The following is a 19,179-nucleotide window of genomic DNA, read 5'->3' as shown; positions in this document are numbered from 1 at the left end:
TCGAGATCTACGAAGGACCTCTACCGCTTTCAAGCAATTCACAACAGCGACGTCTGTGTGTCCAGTATCTATGCACCATCATTCTATTGGCGGATCAGGTCTCCCCGAGAAGAAAGCTATGCCTGCCGCATGTATCATGGAGTCTCTAGTGATATATCGGCGTGGAGAGATAATCAGACCATTGACACACATCAGCTAACTGTGACCCCAGACTTTTAACCCCGCGAGCAGGTGGATGATCCAAAATAGAGTCGGCCTAAACCGGTCGTCATCCTCACCCCACTGCTTCCCGCCTGTCTCTTGCATGGATCACCCATTGCGGGGTGAGGACCGGGGCTTGGGCCAAGTCAGCTTCCATACTGCGAATTTCCCGTGCAACAACGGCCACTGTGATTCTTCTGTCGGAGGTGGGCTTTCATAAGAGCCATTGCCATCAGCTGTTGAATTTCCTGGCGTCACTCAAGAATAATCGAGCTGCCGGTATTACGTCAGGCTTCACTCGGGGTTCACCAGCTTGAGATACACCGGTCCCGGTCCGGCGGTAGGGTTGGCGCAGCAAACTGCAGATGCCCGGAAGTAAGAGGCATGCCCAACCAAGAGCCTTCACCTCATAATTTCGTGAAATAAGAAAAGTGTCGTCCTTCCATGCAGCCTGACCGGAAGCGTGGGGACACAACTCCGGCCAAGATCGGGGGAGCTCCCATCGTGCCACGAAGCGTACTTGCTCTCGCCTCATCCTCACACCGACACTCTTGATTGAGATTCCACCAATCCTCCGCCATCATCTTACATCACCTCAAATAGAAGCTATTCACGCTCAGTTTCAGTGATTTCTCCCATTTTCGACATCTGGGTCCTTCTTGATAACCTTATCAGACCCAGAGTTACACGGGCGTTGAATGCTTGCGTTATCTCCTGCAGCTAAGACCTACCCTGGTCCGACAACCTTTTTATTAAGATACCTCTCATCGCACCCAACCAGGTCTCTGTGAAGTTTCGATTCAGACTCCAGCATTCAGTGCCACAACCTTGGTCACAATGGCTGAACCCAACAACACACCATACCCCCCAGCGACACCACAATCCCAGACCCCTCGCTCCACCTCGCCAGTCAACCTCTCGGAAACAGTCCTCCGTCCCCATCCCAACGGCCCAGCAGAACCCATTACGGTACCACTCGAAGCAACAACAGCAACAAACGGCACCCACAAGCCCCGGGTCCTCCACATTGGAGATCCGATCAAGTACAACCCCGAGACCTACGTCGCCTTCTCCGCGCAATGCGACATCGTCCGCCCCTCGACGCCCGAACGCCAACGCCCCGCCTTCGCCGCCGCCCTACGGGCCGGCAAGTGGGGCGACTTCTCCGCCGTCTTCCGACCGTTCTGGGGCACGGGTGGCGAGATGGGCACATGGGACGCCGAGCTAATCCCGCTACTGCCGGCGAGCTGTCGGGTTTTCGCGAGCGCGGGCGCCGGTTTCGATTGGGCTGATACGCAACTCCTCGGCGAACGAGGTGGGTTTATTCTCTCTTCCCGCCAATGTCCCTGTGTAAAAGTATTGCATCGAGTATCCAGGTGTACTGACACACAAAAGGCATCGTCTACTGCAACTCCGGCCTCGCCGCCGCCGAAGCGGTAGCAGACTTCGCCGTGGCCCTCGTCATCTCGACCTTTCGCCACCTCCCCTGGTGTATGACATCCTCCTCCGACCCAACCACCTTCCAAGACTGCCACGCCCGCGCCACAGCCGCCTCGCACACCCTCCGCGGCCACGTCCTCGGCCTCGTGGGCATGGGCAACATTGGCCAGCAGATTGCGCAGCGCCTCGGCGTCGGCTTCGGCATGAAGGTGCACTACTACGACGTCGTCCGCAAAGATCCCGTCACGGTGGAGGCCAAGTTCGGCGCGACGTTCCACGCGACGATGGAGAGCCTGCTCCGCGTCTCGGACTGCGTTGTGCTGTGCACGCCTGCTGGTGGTAAAGTCATCACGGCCGAGTCGCTGGCGTGGTTCAAGCCCGGGTCAAGGTTTGTCAATATCGCGCGGGGCAGTCTGGTTGACGAAGAGGCTTTGGCGGATGCGCTGGAGTCTGGGCAGATTGGAACCGTCGCGTTGGACGTGCATGCCGATGAGCCGAGGCCGCATCCGCGGTTGCTCAAGCTGGCGGAGACAAAGGCCATGCTGACGTGTCACAATGCGGGAGGGACGGTTGAGACGCATAAGGGGTTTGAGGAGTTGAGTATGAGGAACATCATGGCCGTTTTGGGGGGCGAGAAGCCGATTGCGCCCGTGAACCTGCACTATTTGAAGTAAGGTCGTGTTGGACGGAATTCGATTGTATATATAGCCTCTTAGAGTCAGCTGAGAGGCAAGGTATGCATGATGTTTGGAGTATAACGATGCTTCCCAATTTGAGTAATCATATATGCAGTTGAGCATTCAGACTACCTACCTTAGTATCAGGTACGCGAATGCGCGGGATCAAGACATGCTAGGATGGTCGATATCATGGCCGTAGTACATAAACTTATCGCGTATCTAGCTGGAGCAACGTATCCCGTCCGCACTGATTGAATAATAGAGCCGCAAACCTTGTTATGACTCCTTTCCGCCCCTTTTCACGTGGATACCTAGTTGAGGCCCTTCGCGGACACTGCTCACGAGTACTAAGGTGGCCAGATGAGTGTTACTTCATACTTCAATTCTTCATTTCTTTCATGGCCTGTACCTTCCTACAAATGAAACAATGATTCAACTTATTTAGCCTTGCCAGTAGGAATGTTGAACAGAACAACCACATCGCCCTCATCCAACCCCTTGTCCACACGGTAGAAGCCCCGTCTCTCGAGTTGGATGATATCGTCTTTCTTCAGTTCGCCAACGCCAGCATCGCACAACGCCGTCTCCATGGTCGAGGTGTTGGGGTTGAGCACCTTCTCGAGCACATCATCCTCCTCGAGCTTGTCCTTGTTGATGAGGTAGTCAAAGTCCCAGAGCTCAGCCTTGACGAGCTTGGTTCCGGCTGTCGACAACCAAGTGACCTTCTTCTCGGTCGTCTTGAAGTCGCCCTTGAGGTTCAGCTCGATGCTGAGGTCGGTGATGGGGTCGGTGGTGCCGATCTCGCGGGCGAAAGCGTTACCCCAGCCCATGAGGGTGAACTCCTCGTCCTTCTTGAAGCTCTTGACGTCCGCCTGGTCGAGGATGAGTTCGTTGGAAAAGACAACCTTCTTGGTGCCGACGTCGGGGTTCTTGGGGTGCTTGGGCTTATCTTCGGTGCGAGGGGTAGCAGGGGCGTCGGCGCCGGTGACCTTGACCTTGACCGCGTCCTTCTCCAGAATGGCAGTGTGGCGGGGGGCGATGGGGTCAATGACCTTCTTGTTGATGTTCCAGAACGACGCCCAGTCCATGTTGACTACGTTTCGGCTAGGGCCCTGCTTGACGATGAACTCACGGAGGGCGGGGATGGTCATACCGCGTCTGCGCACACCACGAATGGTGGGCATACGGGGGTCGTCCCAGCCCCAGACGGTGCCTTGAGCGACGATCTTGGCGAGCTTTCTCTTGGACAGGAAGGTGCGGACGAGGTTGATACGGCTGAAGTCGTGCATATAGACCTGGCGCAGCTTCAGGGTGTCGATAAACCATTGGTAAAGGGGGTTGCGGTCAGTGTACTCGGTCGATCTCAGAGCGTGGGTGACGCCCTCGTGAGAGTCGACAACAGGGCAGGCGAGATCGTACATGGGGTAGATCTTCCACTTGTCACCGGTGCGGTGGTGCTTGTTCTCAACGTTGCAACGGTAAATGACGGGATCTCTGAGAGCCTTGTTGACGTTGTCGACAGAGATCTTGGCGCGAATACAGTTGTTCAGTCCCTCAGGGGTGCCCTCCTTCATCGCCTCGAAGATGCGCAGGTTCTCCTCGACGGAGCGATTGCGGCACTTGGACTCGATTCCGTCGGTTCGCTCGTTGCGCATCGTCTCCTGCTCGGTGTCATCGGCGTAGGCGTGACCCTCCTTGATCAGGCGGACGCAAGTCTCGTAGAGGTAATCGAAGTAATCGGAGGTGTAAGAGAGGGAATCGGGGGTGATGCCCATCATCTTCAGGTCCTCAACAATGGCATCCTGGAACTCCTCACTCTCCTTTGCGGGGTTGGTGTCGTCCAGACGCAGCAGAAGCTTGCCCTTGTAGGCCTCGTGGGCGAAGTAGTCGCTGAGAAGGGCGGCCTTGGCGTGACCGATGTGAAGGTATCCTCTGTTGCTTGATTAGCAAGCCGCGTGACTGGTGGTTTCAGGGGACTAACGAAGGCTCGGGAAGGAATCTGGTAACAACTCCGGCCTCGGCATTCTGGAGGGCGAGAGAGTAGCTGGCACCCTTCTTACTGGCGGCAACGACCTTGGCCTTGCGCTCAGCATCGACCGCGTTCGTCTCGGCTTGGATCTCGGGGTAGGTGACTTCAACAAAGGTGAACCTAATAACAGAGTTAGCGCGCTGACGAGGCATAGAATAAAGCGAGTGACACGAAAGACGCACCAACGGGTCAGGTTGGCCAAAGTTCCCTTGCGGATGAAGCCCATGGCAACCTTGTTCAGCTTCAGGGTCTGCCAGATCTTGCTCTCGGTCTCTCCCAACGAGTACCCCTCGACAAAGGTGCGCAGCGTCAAGTGCTTGTCGAGGGCGCGGAGGTGAGGCTCGATCGACTTGAAGTCGCCGCTTAGGGCGGTGGGGAGGGTCTGGAGCTCCTCGGCCTTCATGATGGCGGTGTTCGGTCCAATTGAGGTGATGAGGCTATCGGAGGGAAACGGTGGTTGGGACGGTTCTGGTGTCCTCGTGAGTCAAATGTTTGGAGTGGCTGATATTTCGTGGTGGGGTTAAAAATCATGGAGGGGTAGCAGGACGGTGCACTCACCGAGAGCACTCGGCCGGGACGGGTAAGGAAGGGTCTAATTGGTGGCACAGCGAAGGGGAGCTTGCTTTACAGGTACCTTAGGCTTGCTCTAGGCTTTGCTGTAAGTCGGTTTAGTTCGACGTCTGGTACTTTGTCAAGTAACAACGCAGTTGATGCACGCGGAAGAAATCATTCAGTAAATTTCAATGTTTAAATAGAGAGCTTCAGAAAATTCTGCAAAACTTTTTCAACTGATGGCAATTAATTATGACTCTTCGTCCGGGGCAGAGCTCTGGTGACAGTGGTGTTACACCGGGACCGGACCAGTCGCCAGATTAGATACGTACCTTTGTGCTTCAATGCGATAAGATAGAGACATATTGCCTGAACCATGAGGCCACACCTTTTTTTCTGCAGTCTTTGGCCAGAGCTTCGCACGCGACGACCCGTGACCAGCTCTGGTGTTGTAACTCCAAATCACATATACCCAAAGCCCCGTGATGGCATCAACGAACCAATGCATGGCCTCAATGGCCCGGCTCAGCCTCGGAGCTTCAGCAAGACCGACAGCCTCCAACATACCGCGGTTCCTCGTCCCTTCCGTCGCCCAGCAGACACGATGCGCGAGCAACCAGGGGGGTAACAAGAAGACGGACAAGAAGAAGAAGAAGCTCTCCAAGGACTTCAAGACCTACAACGTCAAGAATTGCCCACAGTTCTCCCTCTGTGATGCCATGCGGTATGTTTCCTATATGCAAGAGAAAACGACTCCATCCCCAGCTAACCAGGACCTCAGCTACCTACGCGCATTTGAAGTCGGCCGCCCTCCCCAGTCCATCAAGTACGAAATTCACGTCCACCTCAAGACTCCCCGAAACGGCGCCGTCGTCAAGAACCGCATCCGTCTGCCCAACCCCGTCAAGTCCGACATCCGTGTCGGCGTAATCTGCCCCGAAGGAAGCCCTATTGCGCAGCAGGCCCTGCAAGCCGGCGCCGTCGTCGCGGGCCAGGAGTCCGTCTTCGAGGCCATCAAGAACGACAATATCATCTTCAACCGGCTCATCTGCCACACCGACAGCGAGGCAGCCTTGAACAAGGCCGCTCTGGGCCGCATTCTCGGTCCCAAGGGTCTCATGCCCAACCGTCGCATGAAGACCATTACCGACAACATTGCCAGCTCTATCCGTGAGACAATGGGCGCCGACAACTACCGCGAGCGTACGGGTGTCATTCGCATGGCTATCGGACAGCTCGGCTTCACGCCCAAGATGTTGTCTGCCAACATCAAGGCGTTTGTGGGTAGCATCAAGTCTGATCTTGCGGAGCTCGAGACGCACAAGGAGGTTCACGAGGTTGTGCTGAGCTCCTCGCAGGCCCCGGGCTTCAGCTTGAACGGCAACTTTGACTCTACAGATGAGCAAGTTGTGCCGGCTCACCTGTCCAATGTCATGTAAATGTACAGAAACCAAGATGAAAAAAGGGAGGAGATTCCAAAAAAAGGTGTTTAGATGAACTGTAACATATGTCTTTATTACACGTGTATCAAAGTAGCATAGCGCTCTGGAACATGTTGGAGATTTGGGTATCATATGCATCGCTACTCTGTGACGGCTGGCTTTTCTTGTTCCGTGTGCGTGTGTGCGTGTGCGTCGCACTGGCTCAAGTGCTCTTGAGAGCCCTGATCGCCTCTGCCTGGGCGTCAAGCAGTCCGTAAAGCCCCAGGTACTTGACCGTCCTCGCCTGGCCCTTCTTGCCTGCCCTCCGCGCTTCCTTCATCGCAGTCCCGAGGTCAAGAAGGATAGTGTTTCGACACCTCGCCATCCGAGCCTCTGCCTTGACCACGAACTGGGAATCTCGTCCAATAGCGTCCGCGAGAGCCTCAACAATACAAAAGTCCTGCGCGAAACCCGCCAGCTTCGCGGGGCTACTGCCCACTAACCCCCCAACATCATCCTCTTCCTCGTCAGACTCCTCCTCGCTGTCGTCCGCGTCCCAGTCATCCTCCTCCTCTTCGTCATCACGCGGCGTCTTGCCCTTCTCCGGCAAGCTCACAAGCGCAAGCCGTTCCTCGAGCGCAGACACGCGCTCATCCAACTCAAGCATCTTCCTCCCGGCCTCAATGCCCCTCCTGACCTCTCTCAATTCCCCACTCAGGTCCTGGGCCTCCTCCCCTCGCGCCCGCACCTTACTCTTGATCTCCTCCACGGCCCTTCGGAAGCCGAGCATCGCGACGCGGACGTTCTCAACCCTCTCGTCGCCGCCGCGCAGCTCGTTGCCGAGGGACAAGAAGGCGGTGTAGTTGCCGTTCACGAGTTCGAGGAGCTCGGCGCTGATGGCAGCGCTGCGGTCGCGCAACTCAGCTTTCAGGTCGTCGAGGGTCTGGTGCCGGTGCGGGAGGGCGGAGAGGTAGTTTGCCGGGTGGAAGTCTGGGGCGAGGAAGTCGGATCGGGGCAGGGCGGCAGGGAAGGGGAGCGGGGTATCGTCGTCGTCGTCGTCGCCGACCGAGGAGGACGAGGAGGAAGGGAGGTGGAAGGCGGCTGTTTGCCGCGTTGGCGATTGGATGCCAAGATAGGCCATGGTCGTGTGTGGTCTGGTTTGTGCCTCAGAGGCGGCGGCGGCTCGGTCGTGGAGGTCGGCGCAAGGTGCTGTACCTCGGAGCAGAAGCGTCGAGTAAGGTACTTAGGTAGGTAGCTATCCAAAACTAGAGGACCGGGATCGGGAATAATTGGGAGCTGCTTCAAGAGGTGTGGTCCGAATTGAATTGCAGTTGTCGCACGCTTGGGACGGGATGGACTTGAGCAGGTATGGATAAGGTAGCTTAATGCAGCTTTCTTGGGCTTCGCGGGGATCACTGTGGGAATTGGAGGCTTGAACAGTGAGTGGGTGGAAGCCCCGCCGGATTCCCACAGCTCTCAGTGGACACGGTTGCGCAACCTTCAAACAACCCCAGTGGTGACTCCTAGTAGTCTTAACTGTGAGAGAGGGTCACAGAGGGTCGCGGAGGGGCACGGGGATTTGGCTGGAGTTGGAGCTGGGATATGATAATTCCGAACCTTGCGTGTCTCTGACAGGCCGCAGTGACGATACGGCGATCATCTGCTTGGCTCTTACGGCCATGACCGCACATCGTCATCTATGATGCGGTCACTGGTGAGAAAAACCAGTAAAGTCATCACCTAAAAAGTAGATTAGCATCGTGCAGATAGAACATGAGAGGCTCTCATCCGAGCACATGCCGAGGTAAGCGGCCATTTCTCTCTCCCGTCATGAAAAGCCGGGCCTGACCGCAAAGACGCCCGACAGAAATACGGAGGCCGAGCTGCCCGGCTGCGCTTGGCGTTGCTTTGCAGGGAGAGAATTATTTGTGAAGACAAAGCGTTCTTGGAGCCACTTTCGAGTCTGGATTCAGATAGTATTCTATGATTACCTAGTGTGCCGATAATTGCCGCCGTCAACCTCGTGAGATGCGAGGTACCGCAGCACGGAGGACTGATCCAGCCAGGTAGCACCGCAGCACTCCGCGATGTACGTAAATTTCTCTTTTCTTCGCGTGGCTCCCACTCTCCGACTTCCGGGGCCTCCACTTGGGATCAACCTATGTGGGATGAAGGGCCGATCTGTTTACGCGCAGTCGTAGACAGACGGAGAAAGAGAGATGTTGGGTGGTTGGCTTGTCAGTACGGCAGACTGGAGACTGGAGTTTAGACGATCCCAAAAGCAGGCGTTTGAAAATTTGAGCGTCTCATGTGAGCCTGCTGGAGGAAACGGCGGCTGGGGCGTAAGCTCAGGTTGGCCCAATGACAGATGGTGACCAGAGGTGTGGGTGGGATGCCATGCATGGTCGGCCGGTAATACGGATTGAGCTGGAGGAGATGGATGGTCGTGACATCTTATCAAGTACCTCTTGATCTCTCTGATGAACTGCCCCAAGGCCATTGGACGACTGGCGGTGACACCTGAAGCAGGTTCCATTGAGGCATAAATTCCCGATTATCAGGTCCCTTTTTTTCGGAGCGCATCATTCGTAGGTACTGTATCCGTACCTTGCGCTATGCCATTGACATACGATGTACGCTACGGCTTAGTTGTGCAAGCTGGTTTGTATTTACTCATAGGTGACCCTGACTCGTTCGTCTCTGTACATCGGCGAGAAGCCTCCTTCAACTTGTGTCAGATTCAGTTCTCCTGTGGACCGCTACGGGTGTTTTTTGATCCCTCACTGTGAATTCAAAGTAGAAACACGTACATCTCGACATACAAGAAAGTCATCGGACAACAGGCGGCTCTCATTTGTCCACGAAAAGACAGGCCTCTGTATTGCATATCCTGTATTGATATGCAACTTTATTCCGCGGTCATCACTGGTCACGTACATCATCCACTCGCCCGGTGGGCCGGACCAGCGACATCGGCAGACCCTGAGACCAATTCCCTCATGATGTGCTGAAGCTTGGCATCCTTGACTATAGAGGTAACGGAAGAGAGGCTGGGGGGGCAATACGTTCTTACGACATGGAAACCCAGCTATGAAGGGGATCAAAGCCCATTGACGGTGGATCGCGCGGTCAATCAGGGCGGTGATCCGTGGGAGAAGCCGAACTGTGTAGCCCTGGAAGTCCCTTCAGCGTAAAATACATAGCGTGTTCCGCCAGCCAAGACTAAGGAACATGGTCCGAGATCGCAGGTCCAGAATGGGGAGAGGAAAATGGACCTGGAAGCCGGAAAGCCACAGGGGGCGCATCGAAAGATTCCACTCTCAACATGGCCCGACAATGAGCGTGTATGTGTGTATGTGCCAAGAGTGAGATTGAGAGCGAAAGCAGTGCCTCCACTGTGTGGATGTCGGGAGCATTTCCCGAGTGAGCACCAGGTGGGTGAGTGAGTAAAATCCAACGAGTTAGCGGTGCGGATACACAGTGGATTTTGTGAGGCAACGAGATGGGTGACAGGCAGTACCCGGGTGAAAAAAAGAAGAAAAAAGCGACTAGCGCCAGGCCCTGGTGGGGCCCTTGCGAGCAAGATAATCTTATCAATCAGATCAAAAATTCCTTTTCAATCTCGCCCTCCCCCTTCCCCTCCAGTCCGCGGCGTCCCTCCAATCCCCTCCTCCGCTCTGCCTCAGGTCTCGTCCCCTCCACTCCCAATCAACCGCAAAACCCTCTTCCCCCCCAAAGCCCACCACCCTCCGAAGTGTCGGAAGAAGGAGGAACAAACTCGCATCCAAAGATTTCTTCAACCCAACGTCAACGACTCTCTTACACACATATTTGTTTGGGGGTTTCTGGCTTCAACGCTCGAAACCACTTATAACAGCAATAATAACAACAGCAACGACAACGCAGGGTCAGCTTTCCCTCTCAGTGCCGACATCGCCTCTCAGTTGTCACCCATACGGGAGCGCGCGTGCACCACCACTGTCGTCTGCATGACAGCCCAGACAGGACCTATCAGCTGTGCATTTCGCTGTAGGGGTATCTGCTCGATTCTGCTCGGCATCAACCCAGATCGCCAAACAGTAGCATCATACCAACTTAGTCATCACCGAATTCTCTCCGAAAAATCAAACAACAATCAGCACATCCAGGAGAACAGCGAAAAAGAAGAACCCCCCCGGGAAACCACCAGTAGCCGTGCACATCACTAGCGCTCCATCGCACCACCTCTTTTGTGCATTGTTCTTATCAGATCTCCCGCCCCAAGAGCCGAGCGTCACAAACCTGCGCCGAACCGCATCCTCGGATTTACCAGCCGGCAAACATCTGCAGCCCACACCCCGCCAACCGTCTCCCAGCTGTCAGTGGCACCATCCCACCACCCGCCGGCGAATGAGCGACCATACCGAACCCCGCCTGCGGAACCCTGCTCGTTCGTCCCTTCCATGATGGCCGCCTCAGGTGTTTCCACCACTATTCCCTCCTCATCCTCCTCCTCCCACACCCAGACGCCGCAACAGCTTTCGTCGTCGACCTTTTCTCCCGTCACCTCACCTTCCGCAACCGACGCCCGAAGCGTCTATTCCGCCGCATCTCGCTCCAACTCGCTCGTCTCAACGCCCGTCTCCGCCGCGTCGCCCGCCGCGAGCACCCCCGGCGGTGCTCCCACGCCAAGCCCGAGCGGACCGACAAATGCCTCCCACGCCCCGCATCAGCTGCCTGCTATCAGACCCAACGCTGCACAACAACCCATCTCAGCCAGGCCGCCTCAGGTCGTGAACAAAATGTCCATGGCCTCCGTAATCAGCCCCCTGCCCATCACCGAGGCGCCCAAGATGTCCATGACCACCAAGGAATGGGTCATCCCTCCAAGGCCGAAGCCCGGCCGCAAGCCTGCCACCGACACGCCACCCACCAAGCGCAAGGCCCAGAACCGTGCCGCTCAGAGGGCATTCCGCGAGCGCAGGGCCGCCAGGGTCGGCGAGCTCGAGGAGCAGCTCGACGAGATCCGTGAGGGTCATGAAAAGGTCGAAAAAGACCTCAAGGACAAGGTCCACACCCTGGAGATGGAGCTGCAATCGTTCAAGTCCCGATGCCTCGTTCTCGAGAACATGCTGGATCGCGAGAGAAAGGATCGCGTCAAAGCCGAGTCCGAACTTGAAAGTCAGAGAAGACGCTGGAGCGAGCAGCAGACCGCGGACCCTAGACGTCTGCCGTCTCCTCAACGCCGAGGCTCCCAAATCGCTCACCACGAGCAGCCCCCCATCCCGTCGGTTGGCCACTCAAACCAACCCTTTTCCATCTCACAGATTGTCTCCCCCCAAGACTCAACCCACATGGAAGATTCTCCCGCCCCGTTTGGATGCGGATCATGCGGCCCTGAAGGCTGCTCCTGCGCCAACGAAATTCTTACCGACACAGTAACAGGATGTGGCGGGTGCACTCTCGGAGGTCGATGCCAGTGCCTCGAGGATACTATCAAAAACGCCATTATCTCGGACCTCAAGAGAGCCCCCTCGCCGTCGGCGCAGACTTCCACCGAGAAGCGTGCCCGCGTTGAGTCAACTCTATCAGAGGAGGAGACGGAGATCGACTTTACCGCCATGTTTTCCAAGAAGGCACCAGTGCCTCAGCAGCAGCAGCAGCAGCAGCAGCTGGCGAACCTCTCCCTCGTGCAGCCTCAACCCCAGCTCCCCCCTGTGGCTTTCAAGGATTCCTGTGGGTTTTGCAAAGACGGAAGCTACTGCCTCTGCGCCGATACCTCAATGTCGCTCGGCCCGCCGGCCACCACCCCTTACGGACCTCCTCCCGCCTATTCCCAGCAGGTTCAGACTCCCCCTCCCTCAGAGAACGATGCCGTCCCTCCCCCCATGCCAATGGAGATCGACGCCGACGGCGCCGTCAAGCTCCGTCCCCGTCCCCAAACCACCCAACCCGTCGTCGCTCCCGTCTCCCGCGGCTGCGGCCCAAAGGGACCCGGATCCTGCGCCCAGTGCCTCGCCGACCCCAAGTCGGGCCTCTTCTGCCGCGCCCTGTCTGCCAACTTTGAGCGTAGCGGCGGTGGCTCCGGAGGTGGCGGGTGCTGCGGCGGTGCCGGTGCCGGAGGCGGATGCTGCAAGTCCGAGTCCGCGCCGCCGCCCCGTCTCCCGTCAAAGGGACGCCTCGGCCTGAGCCTGAGCTGCGCTGAGGCCTACCAGACCCTCTCCAGCCACCGCAACTTTGAAAAGGCTGCCGACGATATTGGCTCCTGGCTGCCCAAGCTTCGCGCCGCGCCTAAGCCGGGCCAGACGCTGCCGTCGCCCTCCCGTCTGCCTATCGAGGTCGAGGCGGCGAGTATCATGAGCGTGCTCAAGGACTTTGATATTCGCTTTGGCAGAGGCCAGTAGATGACGACAAACTTTTCCTTTGACCATGGCCAAGGCTTTGCATATTTTCATGAATTCTGGGACGGTCATCGCAAAAAAAGTTTTTTAGGACGACGGGTTGGACGTCTGATGTGAATATGAGCACTTTGAAAAAAATTCGGCGGCGTTTGGGGTCCTTCGAGACAACGGTTGCTTTCATATGAGCTTGAAGTAAAGGCTCTACTTCACATTGGGGGATGCTGCTTATAAGCCTGCTCTATAGTGCGTATGTTGCCTCGTAGAACAGATGATTGGAGAAGAGGGAAACGGGCTAGTCGATTTCGATCCATCGATCTAAGCCAAGGTGGCTGGCTGTCTTATAGCAGTACGCATTCTGATCGGGGTCTTTGATAAGGCCCATAGCGAATAAATTATCGTCTTCACCATTCTGATTCTCTTATCGAGTCTTCCAACTTGTGTTTGTCATATAATGCCCTCCTTACCTTGACCCCGCTTGTAGATGGACTAGACTCAGCAGATGAGGGCGCGGGACCGATCTGCCATTACGCATTTTGGGGGAATGAATCAAACTCACGATGGTCACCAAGCTTGGTGCATATTGCACATTGAGAACAATGCACAGGGAATGATCGCGAAGGAATTTCATCTAGATTGGCCCAAGCCTGTAAGTCGTACCCAAATCATAATCGTATGTAGAAAAGTGGTATATCCTCCGTAAAAGGCCGAATGCCCGCTACCATAATGTCCCTCTCTTCTACTGGAGGTATCTAATAAATGGGGGAGATATGGAAAAGATCCCGCAGCTTCCCGATATAAAGCCCATGTAAATGCCCAATGGATATGCCGCGTCATATTCGTAAAAGGAAATATCAAAAGATATTACAAGACCGCCCCCAGCGCCCCGAATGAAAAGAAACATTATTGCGTCGTGAAAATCATACTCTCAACGCCTCAACTCATGGCGTTGAATTCATTCTGTCGGAGGAAGGATGTGGCGAGCTCGTCTCCGCCTTGTTCTGCCGCCTGGAAGAAATGGACTGCCACGCACATCAGCGCGGGGTCATTGCGAACATCTCCCTCCTTGGAGCCCGGATCCTGGCCGGGGTGTTGGGAGCCAGCAGAACCACCGAGCCCTGATGCGCCTGCTGACGTGCGACTTCTGTCTCCGGGGTAGAGCCTGGCACCAGGACCTGTGCGTCCCGACGGACCAGCGTACTTGTCCATGACAGTTTGTTTGAACACCTCGCGCGGCTTCGAGAGGGGTAAGGTAGTCCGCTCCACAAGCTCAGGGTTCGACAAGTAGAAAATTGCGAGCTCTCGCTGGGCCGTTGGGAGCCCCTCTTTGGCGGTGATGGTCCACATTTTGCCTGCTTGCGCCAAGCTGTAGGACGTCGTTACCGGAGGGGGTGACTCTGTCTCCAGTCGTTCTGCGTCTGGGACAGGCACATCGTTTGTCGTCTTGCGCGTATTCATATACACCCCTTGGACCTCGTCTGCTACTTCAATCATCGTTCTGCAAACCTCTTGCTTCATATTTAAAGCGGCGAGGCCAGTGTCCCAGAACGCAGTGCCTTTGTCTGTGCTGTCAAGGATTGTAGGGTTTACGAATGCTGCAATGAATTGCAGATCACGGAAGAGCGTCTTTGGCCGAATAGACGCGTCCCGGAATAGCGTTCGCAATACGTTAGTGACGGCATCGGTTGTGGTTGGATTGCTGGAGGCGCCAGAGCGAGTTTCATTGTTGCTCTGACGCATTTGACGGGGACCATTGACCGGGGGCGACGTTATAGGTGACTGCAAAAGTGTATGCGAGCGTCTTCCTCGAACATTGTCAATAGCCTCCTCCAGCGGATTTGCGCGGCCAGAACCTGTGGGGTCATCGACGGCGCCGGACATGAACTCTTGTCGATTCCACCCCAACCTTGACCTTTTGGTACCACTCGCCAAAGATGCTACGATGAGCTGCTGCAGCTCAAACAGGGCGTTCAGCTTAGCGTGGGGATTTGGATGGACACTGAACATGCGAAGCAAGCGCTGAAAGGCCTTTTTGAAAGGAAATTCAGGAGTCGAATCCTTGGGGATTGCTTTTGTTTGCGCAGACACGGTATCGCTTGTCGCTGAACTATCGTTTCCGGGGGCGCTGGCGGTCTCCGTGGTCTCGGAGTTTTTGTCCGTTTCGCCGGCGCCTCGCAAGTTCCCAAAGCTCTTCTTCTTCTCAATAACACGAGGCCTCAGTGACAATTTGCCAGATTTCGCCGACCTCCGCGCGCGTCGGTCTAGGGAGTCACGTCTGTCGATGCATTCCTGGCCCAGCGTGGAGAACCAGTCGTCTGTCTCTGAGCCGCGGGAAAAGACCAACGTGCCCAAATCGGACAGCAGAAGACTGACCAAAGTCTGGCGGAGCTCGTTGAGAAAACGAGACTTTTCTTCCGACAGTCGCTGTTGATGGATCGTCTCGTTAGACGATGCCGACGTGCCGGGTCTGCCAGTAGAGTGGCTCGCATGCGAGCCAATATGGGAATGAGGTGACTGGAATACGCTGGACAGATTCGTCATGCTGGTTGTGGGAGATTGGGCGCGGGACGTTGTCGAGCTCGGAGATACCGCCGACTGGAACGGCGACCAAAACGTAGAACTTGAGTCAATGGTGTGAACGGGCGATGAAACGCCAAAATAGTCCTGTCCATCGATGATGTCGGACAAGACTGTGCTTGCCCTTGAAAAACGGTAGCTGCCAGAGTCGAATGACTGCTGGCTAGAGTTGTGGGCTGACATGGCCCGCAGGTCCCGAACAGAACTTGGCCGACCAGTAGTCATGAACCTTCGATCTGGGTCGCTCATGACGCTCGCTGTGTCGTCGAATGGATGATCTCTGTCTCTGGGGGCTCTGCCTGTCTCTAGGTTGCGTCTGTCTCGTTGGTAAAGCTCACTCGACCACAAGACTGGACTGTCCATTATGGATTCGCCAACCAATTTCGAGATGCAGGTGTCGACTTCGCAACCAAATCTGTGTATTCGTTCCTCTCCACAGCAGAAGTTCTCGACGCCAGCTTGTTGGAGCCATCGTGAGGTCTTGTCTGCCTGGTCATCACTTAGCTTATTGGGCCCACCCTGCTCCTCAGATGCTGCTAGGAGATCCATGATCTGAGTTTCTGTGCGATACAGATAGCTTGATGCTGGTCCCCGAGCAAGATGTGCGCGGTTGCGCTGGTAAGAGTTGTACCGCCTTTGCATACCCATCGTTTTGAGAGCAGCGCAGATGTTGCGACTCTGTTCATAAGGTGCAGAGTTTCGCACGTCTGTCACATACCACATCTTGTCACGAAGAGCTCGGAGGCGTTTCATCATGGCGTCAATGAGCCCCTCGTGTCGTTCCTGGCTTTGCTTGAGCCAGACGAGCCAAGCGTCGTACTCCTCAATGGCCGAAGCACAGCGGCGTATTGAATCGCGTGGTCCACGCGAGAAAATGTTCAGAAGTATGGCAAACCCATTGCGCCTCAGCGACCCTGAACTGAGTGCATTAAGCTGCTGTAGCGTCTTCCAATAGAGATGGGCTGACACGAAGTCTGCTTGCGCTCGCGACTGAGCTGAAGCAGCGGTAAGCATGGCGATTAGAACCGAGGACGGCTCCGGATCTGTCTCCTGTATCTTCTCTGCCGCGTTAACCGATGAATCGTCCTTGTCTTGTGAATAATCAGCCGCGGCACCCGCTTGTGCCTCGACGTCGCGTCTGCGGTAAGGGTTTCGGCTTGGAGAGGACTTTTCAGCAGTGATGATCTTGTTCTTGGATCGGTACTTTTTGATGCCAGTCGCCCGATTGCTGAACTGCGCCCTTGTTGCCTCCGGCTCAATGCTCGCTGGGATCTCGAAATCCTCGACAAGCTTCAGTATCGAATCTCGCAGCTGATGATAGTCCTTATCAAGCTCAGGCTTCTCATCAATCTCGTCATCGTCAGTCTCGCTAGTGGAGGAATGATCCTCGTCTTCGACATCTTCATCCGGATCGTAAGTCATCTGGCTTGACAGGCTGTTGCCGTCTGCGGAGATGAACAGCACAGCCCATCGTTCGGCACACGGATGGCACGAGCCTTGGACAACATCCATGCCGACCTGAGCGCCCATTTCTCGGAGGGCGAAGCGAAGACGATACCCATCATCCTCGTAGTTGCTAAGGCGTCGCTGTGCCAGTGGATCTAACACGGGTGGCGAGTACCGCTGAGGTGAGCCGGTTCTTTGCTCATCCACATTCGTTTCCCTGGACGTCGTGGCATCGCTGAGAACAGACGAGGCACTGGTGCTGAGGATCGATGCTGTATCAAAATTGCTTCGCGCGGCTCCCATCGAGATGGGCTGCGATATCGCTGAAAATCCAGAGATGGAAGGCGCCCCGGATCTCAGTCCGCTGGACTGAGCTGACATGGGCCGCCGCTCCGGGAACAAGGCATTGACCAGGGTGACAAGGTCGGCCGGACTCACAACGAGGTAAGGATGAACTTCGACTGTTTCTCGAAGTGATGTAATTGAACGGGCCGGGAGCAGCTTCGCTGGAGGTCTCTGAGATCGGTTTCGTTTGAAACGATTCAATATACTCTCTATATGTCCCTGGATGTTGGGCGGTGTCGAAACAGTTCCCTTCTTGTTCCAGGTCATCTCGACAACGAGTTGCTGCGCTCGCATGGCGACCTGCTTCAGGATCTTCTGTCGGCCATACTCGGTGATATGGTAATCGCCCATAAGTCCATGGGTTTCCGGATGAATGACAACACCAAGGAGGAAAACAGAGAAGAGCCATTTGTAAACAAACCAGTTTCGAGTGCCATCGACGAGCTTGTTGTCCAGCTTCTTCAGAATAGCATTGCCCAGCTCGATGAGACCTTCAGGAATACCAGTCGCATCCTCGTCGTCGATGATCTCGAAGAGCTCATTGACGGCCCTGTCATAGAACTCCTCAGCCGCAATACTATCCTTGGCTGTCCAATCCGCGAGATTGAATCTGGTGCCATGTTGATCCTCGGCCTTGTCCAAGAGAAAGGCGCCATCCTCGAGTATTTTCATCAGGTACCATTCCATGCTGGACTTTCCGGACCAGTCGCGCATGGCGGTCCAAACATTGAGCACGGATATCAGCATGGGCTCGCTGCTGGCCTTGGATTCAGTAATCAGTCTTGCTAGAGCTGTTCCCCATATCTCGGTTCGACGTCGATCCTCGGCGCTGTCAGGACCAGCTGAGTTGGCGAAGCAGGTGTGGACCAGGGCTGACAGGGGATCGTGTCGCTGAAACGACAACAAGCGCTCGATGGCATTTGGGGAATGAGCGGGTGCTCGACTACTTGGACCACCGGCGTGACTCCTGGCTGTGGGACGGCCGTGGTAGGGCAGAACAGATTCTACAGGCTCCAAACCCTGATGCAATCCGGTAAAGACATTCAGTTCTGTAGGGGTTAGAGAACACAATCTTGTGGCCAAGTAGTCCGGGTTTGTCCTGATCTGGTTTAGAAAGTTGAGGAAGATTTCCCGAACAGAGGCGGGCAGCTCGCAGAGAAAAGGGGTCATGGATCCAAGGGAACTGGACCCCGAGGTCGATTTTGGCGGCGTGTCCAGGCTTTCCGACGACGCCAGGGCAGGAGACTGGAGGGAGTCCATCTCGGGTTCCAACAGAGCATACCTGCGTAGCTCATCGCAGCTCTTGCGCACATCGTGAATGGCGTTGAACAGAGAAGCAAAGGTCTTCTTGTCATCGGAACGAAAGCAGTCTACCAAGTTCTTCCGGGCATTCTCACCACAGCGGTTTAAGCGAGCTGACAAGGCCGTGGAGATGAGGTTTCTCTGCAGGCGTATGCGTGTATTGGCGCGCTTGCGCTCCTGGTACTTGGCCAGTCTAACCAAATGGGCGAGCTCCTCGAGGGTCGTTGTATCAGGTTCGGGCGCCAGGTGAGGATTTGTGTACATGGATGGATCTGGGAGGAGGGCCTGGGGAAACGAAGGCGAGGAGGCCGTTCCCGCGGCCGAGACGAGGGCCGTATCGGACGAAGAATCCATTGTGGCCTTTACGGGCGAAGTGGCAGTGGGAGTTGACGCTTGGGCAATCACGGGCTTCTGGTGCGACCGAGAGGCGGGTCTCCTCGGTGTGTCTTCGCTACGACGGACAGGCAAGGTTACGGCCTCGGCGCCTCGGAGAGGGCTTGGAGACCTCTGGCGACGGGATCTGAAGGACGTGTTGTACGTTTCGGAAGGAGGATTCGAGGATCGGGGCTGGTTCGCGTCATCTTGAGAGGCTGCTATGGCGCGCAAACATAAAACAGTCAGTACCATCAGGTAGGGAAGGAAATGGCAGGCTAGAACAGAGGCTTTGTGGGTGAGAATGTTGGTGGGACGTACGGGCAGAGACTACGCGGACTGGCGAGGAGAGGGAACGCTGCATGGAAATCATAATGGGACCATGAGGATGAAAATCCAAGAGAGAGCGAGCAGCCTCAGCAGCAGCTCTCGAACAA

At 55.8% G+C, this 19,179-nt stretch overlaps 6 protein-coding genes across 6 annotated transcripts; 3 read left to right on the top strand and 3 right to left on the bottom strand.

The window, feature by feature from the left end:
* Positions 1-1,038: 1,038 nt before the first annotated feature.
* CORC01_02768 (D-isomer specific 2-hydroxyacid dehydrogenase) lies at positions 1,039-2,315 on the top strand (the record flags this gene model as incomplete). Its single annotated transcript, XM_022614418.1, has 2 exons — positions 1,039-1,516; positions 1,597-2,315. 2 exons carry the CDS (start codon positions 1,039-1,041, stop codon positions 2,313-2,315), a joined length of 1,197 nt encoding a protein of 398 aa, XP_022479032.1.
* A 443-nt stretch (positions 2,316-2,758) lies between these two features.
* On the bottom strand, positions 2,759-4,753 carry CORC01_02767 (glutamyl-tRNA synthetase; the record flags this gene model as incomplete). The annotated part of the gene is made up of 3 exons (XM_022614417.1): positions 2,759-4,253; positions 4,303-4,470; positions 4,533-4,753. 3 exons carry the CDS (start codon positions 4,751-4,753, stop codon positions 2,759-2,761), a joined length of 1,884 nt encoding a protein of 627 aa, XP_022479031.1.
* Positions 4,754-5,417: 664 nt separating this feature from the next.
* On the top strand, positions 5,418-6,341 carry CORC01_02766 (ribosomal protein L1p/L10e family protein; the record flags this gene model as incomplete). The annotated part of the gene is made up of 1 exon (XM_022614416.1): positions 5,418-6,341. One exon carries the CDS (start codon positions 5,418-5,420, stop codon positions 6,339-6,341), a length of 924 nt encoding a protein of 307 aa, XP_022479030.1.
* Positions 6,342-6,546: 205 nt separating this feature from the next.
* Positions 6,547-7,464, bottom strand: CORC01_02765 (uncharacterized protein; the record flags this gene model as incomplete). Its single annotated transcript, XM_022614415.1, has 1 exon — positions 6,547-7,464. The coding sequence occupies one exon, from the start codon at positions 7,462-7,464 to the stop codon at positions 6,547-6,549; it is 918 nt and encodes a 305-aa protein (XP_022479029.1).
* Positions 7,465-10,765: 3,301 nt separating this feature from the next.
* CORC01_02764 (bZIP transcription factor) lies at positions 10,766-12,706 on the top strand (the record flags this gene model as incomplete). Its single annotated transcript, XM_022614414.1, has 1 exon — positions 10,766-12,706. One exon carries the CDS (start codon positions 10,766-10,768, stop codon positions 12,704-12,706), a length of 1,941 nt encoding a protein of 646 aa, XP_022479028.1.
* Positions 12,707-13,636: 930 nt separating this feature from the next.
* Positions 13,637-19,115, bottom strand: CORC01_02763 (uncharacterized protein; the record flags this gene model as incomplete). Its single annotated transcript, XM_022614413.1, has 2 exons — positions 13,637-18,963; positions 19,064-19,115. The coding sequence occupies 2 exons, from the start codon at positions 19,113-19,115 to the stop codon at positions 13,637-13,639; spliced, it is 5,379 nt and encodes a 1,792-aa protein (XP_022479027.1).
* Between the last annotated feature and the right edge of the window lie 64 nt (positions 19,116-19,179).

The sequence above is a fragment of the Colletotrichum orchidophilum genome, assembly GCF_001831195.1.
Source record: "Colletotrichum orchidophilum strain IMI 309357 chromosome Unknown Scaffold_16.1, whole genome shotgun sequence".
In the NCBI taxonomy this organism is placed as follows: Eukaryota; Fungi; Ascomycota; class Sordariomycetes; order Glomerellales; family Glomerellaceae; genus Colletotrichum; species Colletotrichum orchidophilum.
The sequence above is the reverse complement of the archived record's forward strand: the minus strand, read 5'-3'. Positions and strand labels throughout refer to the sequence as shown.